Genomic DNA, 5,027 nt, shown 5'->3' on the forward strand with positions numbered 1-5,027 from the left:
AGCCCCCACCTGCCCCCCCAGCTTCATCCCTGCCCTCACCCTCTGCTGTTCCCAACGACCCCCAGTCTCCCAATCAGCACAAGGAGCCCCTCTCCCACCGCCTCAACGACTTCATGGCCTCCAAACCCAAAATGCAATGCCTCCGGAGCCTGAGGCGAGGGGTAAGTCCGTATGCGTGCGCGCGTTCAGCTTCGTGCATGTGTGTGTGTGCGCCATGTACCTGCTGTGCTGTATGAGTGAAGTCCTGAGGTCACCACTGTGTTATATTTGGCTACTAGTAGCTGATAACATTGTAAGCAGTGTGACCTCGGTTAAAGAATAGCCCCCGTGTCACCCTTTTATATTCATGTTGACAAAGTCGTTTTTATAACGGAATATATTGGGTGCAGCCGGCATTTGACCTTTCACTCATACAGCTCCTAGGCTTCTGCTTCTCTAGCATGCTTTTGTAGCACATAATCGTATATTCATTGTACTGGTCTGACTCACCACCATCTCCATCTTGTTCCCTCATTCCTCCTATTAACTCTGCTCACACTGATAGCCCCTCCCGTACACCTTCCCCTTTCTTGACAGCCAAACCCCATGAGCAGTCTGTGCAGTAGCATGGAGACAGGAGTCGCTCCCCCTGCGCACGTCTCTGCAGTCTGTGCTGGAGGCAGATTCTTTTTGTTTCTTTTGCATTTTTTACAAGGGGGAAAAAAAGACACACACTGGAGAACTAGATTAAATATCACAAGGTGCATTAATTTGAGGGTTGGGGATGTGACAGCAGGCTGAAAGAGTTCTCTCTCCTGTGTGAAGTTGGGAGAATCATTTTAAAAGGCTTCCTGGAGGGTGGCTGTGTCAGCACCAGATCAGGGTCCTAGTGGGTGTCATGACCTGTGTGTTGCAGACTGGGGCATGCCTTCTTATTACATGCCTCACGTGCCAGCACTCCCCCAGGATTGGGCGTTTACTCACGTGTACTTTCCGGCACCCACAAATATAGCTTTTGTTTATGCCTCTACTTTGATTGGGCGACAGGTGCTTAAAGTTGATATGAATTGGTGCTGACATTTATGACCAATAATTTACTCTCTCATTCTAGAGTTTTCTGGGTAAATAAATCCACAATGGAGGAAATGGCTGTAGGTTAGCATATGAAAAGGGAAGCATGTGTTTCGTTATACCGTCACAGAAGTCATGCAGGAAGTGAACATTTCTGAAAGCGGAAGTGCTGCAACAGCTTTTAAAAAGAGCGATAAAAAAAAGGACAAGGTCAAACAAGATGCATTGTTTTTGAGTGAATATAGATAGAAAAGACTGCAGTTTAATTTAACTACACGTTTTCAAGACCCAGGTCAAACAGATGTCAGTAAAGGCCCTATGGAGAATCGAGAACATTAAATTAAACATAACAAGAAAATGTTTTCCATAAGTGAATAACACATTTGAACTACTTTTCCTATACATCCCACTGTCACCTGTTTTTGTTCATGTCTATAGATGTTTGGTTCTGTTCTCAGACTAATCTTAGTGGTTTGGATAAATCTGTCAAAGTCCAAGTATTGCAGGTCAGTCAGTGCAACAAAAGGAGTTAAGTTAATCCCAAATTGTCACGAGAGGTTCTTTAGGGACAGCAGCTCCACGGCTTCTCTGGAACAAACACAGTGTGCAGTAGTAAAAACCTCTTATCAACCACCAACTGCTACAGGCTACTATTTAGCACCAAACTCTTCCAGTAGCACAGATGAAACATGGATTTTTACAGTGACCCTGCAGAGACTATATAGTTTCAGAGTTTACTACTCAAATATTAAGTAAGTGAAATAAGTGTAATTGCTTGAATATGAATTAAAGCACACAATGATTATTTATTTTTACTATTAGCCTCCATAAGTAGATATGGATCTGCAAGTGTTGTAAAGGGAGAACTGGTAAATCATGAACACTAGTAGTATAGAAGTATAGTATAAATATAATTCTATATTGTGTAGTAGTGATCATGTACTGTGGGAATTAATTCAAATTGTACCATACATCATTTAATCAGGAAATATATGTTTAACATTTTCAAATTAGGAAGATCACTTTAGCCTGGTCTATGAATACTAATTCTCAAGCCGAAAAAGTCTGGACACCCGTGGTCTACAGTATTAGCAAGAAATTTATAATTTTTTAAGATACGAAGGAGCTCTAAAAGGATAGTTCTTGTTGCATATTAGATGTCAAAAAGAAGCACAGTAGTGCCTGATTTCAAACTTAATGTTTAGTGTGAACAGTAATAAATCTATATAAATGTGACTACCAAAATGGTTCTTTGCCTTCCATTCAGTAAATTCCTGGTTTAAATCAACCCTTCTGCCCCAACTCCCAACCCCAATAGTACTGCTGATGAGGAGACGAGCTGCAACATAGACAACTGAACAGATCATGTACAGAACAGGTCGTGTTTCTCTGCATTTCCGATGTCCGGCTCTGCAGGAGAGCCTTTGTTTGTCGGGGTCTGCAGTATAAGCTGTGTATTCCATCCGCAGTCACTTTAAATGTACGCGTTCATGTGTGTGTTGCAAAGAAGAGTAAAAGTCTGTGTCCTGGGGTCATGTTTCCAACCGTCTACAGTATCAGCCAAATAAGAGCGTCAGTGCTGTTTGTCTGCATTCTCACTGACAAAGCTGTGTTTTCTCCGATGACCACCACAGCAGCAATCCCCACATTCGCTTGTTTGTCACAAAGAGCTAATGAAGAGGACTCTGGGGCGGCCCACTCATGCATTCGAAGCCAGGCAATATGTTGTAAGTGCGGGTGATGGTAGAGAGTAAGTGTGCGCATTTCTGCAGGTGGGTGGCTGACAGAATGAATGAATGAATACCTAGTGGTTGTGTGTGGATGGATGTGATCTTTAAAAGCCATGGCGGCCCAGAGACAGTAGCCCCATTATCATTAATTTGCCATGAATTCCATTCAATCTCTGTGAGGAAATTGTTTGTCAAAGTTAATGAGTAAACATCTTTGTCACACAGAGGGGGCTACTGCCCGGGCCCGGCTCTTTATAGATCACATGTCCGTCACATGTGTAGAACCGCGGCGAATGATCAGAGGAGAAGATGACTTCATCCTACATCACATGTATCAGCTTGAGGTGTCTTGCTGCTCAATTTGTCCCCGCAGCTGTTTCAGGGCTTCCCCATTGAGCATCGACTTTAGGGCTTAATTCACAAAGTGTCACAAGCACCTGTAGACGTGGGGCATTACGATGATGCTAATCATCCCACCCAGCAATCATCAACCCACTCCAGTTAACACCACCTGTCAGGTGGCAAGGTGTTGGTCGCATTTTGTGTCTGGGTGCAGCCTACAATACCCAGAATTCACCCCTGCTGGGCTTTGTCTGTGCTGACGCCATACAGCAGTGGTGTTATCTCTCTGTAAGTACGTTGCTGTATCTGTGTATCTGTGTTTGTCTGGGAGGCTGGGGAAGAGCAGACCAAAAGCAGTGTGTAAGTTAATGAAGGGTGTTTAATCTGTAAAATACCGCAACCGGTCATAAGATCAACTGCTGGTTACATCAGACTGAAGTGTTGTTTTGTAAATGGCATAATACAGTATATTTTGTGCAAAGCATAAAGAAAACATTCAGAGGAAATAATTTTCTCAGCTCTGTCTCTTTTTACGTGAAATCAATTTTTAGAGATGACACAAACTTATCCAGTTCATTGATATAAATAGATGTAGGTACTAGTCAAAGTTTTAATTCAGCAGAAAGCACATTTCCAAAAAGCTAATGAACATGCATATGAACCAAGAAAGTCTTTTTTTTTTTACTTTTGTTTACGTAAACATACCATTCTATTACATTTCCTTTTTTTATGTCATGCACATTCAGCAGCAGTTTCTGCCCTTGACCGATAAATACAAAGATTTCTGCTGACTCCCTGAAGTCTGAGAGGATCTCAGGTTCAGCACAAAGTGTTGAATCATACTCTCTGACAGCAAGAAAACAAACCTTCACTGGGTACTCCTGTACAACCACACTTAGCTTAGCTACAACCAAGCTTAGCATAATTATTAGAAAACCACACAGCAGTGGTGCTTGTCATTCTTTGCCAACTTTTTGGAGCACTTTTGAATCATGCTTTAAATTTTATAAATGTTATATATTTTACCAAACAGCAATTAGAATATCAGTAAACGCTGCCACTAACACACACACACAAAATCTGTCTGACATGTGAATCTTTCTTCTAACACATTTACAGGAACTGTATTCCTATATGAAATAGAGATTTCTGAATTTTAATTATATGCAGACTTCCACATTTGAATACATCTGCGATCCACACAACCCGTATAGCTCTTTAGTGTGACCCATTTTTATGCCAACATTATTTTTGTAAGTAGAGCAAATTCATTCATTATGTAGCTTAGAAAGGAGGTTAGGTGCAGGATCGCAGAGGAACGTAGTGAGGATGGTGCCAGGCCTTTCCAGGTAGATGATTTGATTAGTGGGTTTAAGTGAGAACAGACTCTCAGTGCACCAACCTGTGAGCCGCTAACAAGATTATGAGTCATCTGTTCAGGCTCTGCTAGCAGTGGTTGCTAACCACACTTCTCTCCTTGTGTACAAAAATATAACCACATCATCCCAGAAATCACTGAACATAATTCTTAGACATTTTCCATTTAGACACTGCTTAGTACTCACCTAAAAATGTGGAATTTACACGTTTTAAGGTCCATGTTTTGGGTTTGACGTGCCTCTTGAACCTGTCAGTGCACAGTATCTGCCTCCAACAGCATACTGATATCTGCTAACGTGATACGTGCCTCTGGCGCCCTCTGCTGTCAGCCGCGAGTCATAGTGGAAGCATGATGGGATCGTGAAGTACAGGGAAAATCCATCTGCGTCACATCCACTGTCTCTCTACTTCATTGTTTACATCTCCTCTCATCTGTTTCCCCTTGTGTTCACCCCTTACCTCACGCCTGTGCCTTTAGGTTGCTCCTTTGTGACAACTTATTCATCACGTTTTCATTAAACTATG

General features: G+C 42.2%; 1 protein-coding gene and 1 long non-coding RNA gene across 22 annotated transcripts in view; one reads left to right on the forward strand and one right to left on the reverse strand.

The window, feature by feature from the left end:
* Window positions 1-5,021, reverse strand: part of LOC103390054 (uncharacterized) — a 16,101-nt gene extending 11,080 nt beyond the window's left edge. The window contains exon 1 of the long non-coding RNA XR_522648.3: window positions 4,688-5,021. This is a non-coding gene — a long non-coding RNA (uncharacterized LOC103390054). The remainder of the gene's footprint in view (window positions 1-4,687) is intronic.
* The window catches only part of fnbp1b (formin binding protein 1b), a 53,732-nt gene that overhangs the window by 38,717 nt on the left and 9,988 nt on the right, over window positions 1-5,027 (forward strand). For 10 of the 21 annotated variants that reach the window (XM_025062648.1, XM_025062643.1, XM_025062652.1 and 7 more), the window contains exon 11: window positions 1-161. The exons of 5 other annotated variants lie outside the window; for them this stretch is intronic. In XM_025062648.1, coding sequence (XP_024918416.1) covers window positions 1-161 — 161 coding nt within the window. The remainder of the gene's footprint in view (window positions 162-5,027) is intronic. 6 more of the 21 variants (XM_025062655.1, XM_025062657.1, XM_025062656.1 and 3 more) reach the window with 2 other exon arrangements.

Source organism: Cynoglossus semilaevis, chromosome 14, assembly GCF_000523025.1.
Source record: "Cynoglossus semilaevis isolate Cse_v1.0 chromosome 14, Cse_v1.0, whole genome shotgun sequence".
NCBI classification, from domain to species: domain Eukaryota; kingdom Metazoa; phylum Chordata; class Actinopteri; order Pleuronectiformes; family Cynoglossidae; genus Cynoglossus; species Cynoglossus semilaevis.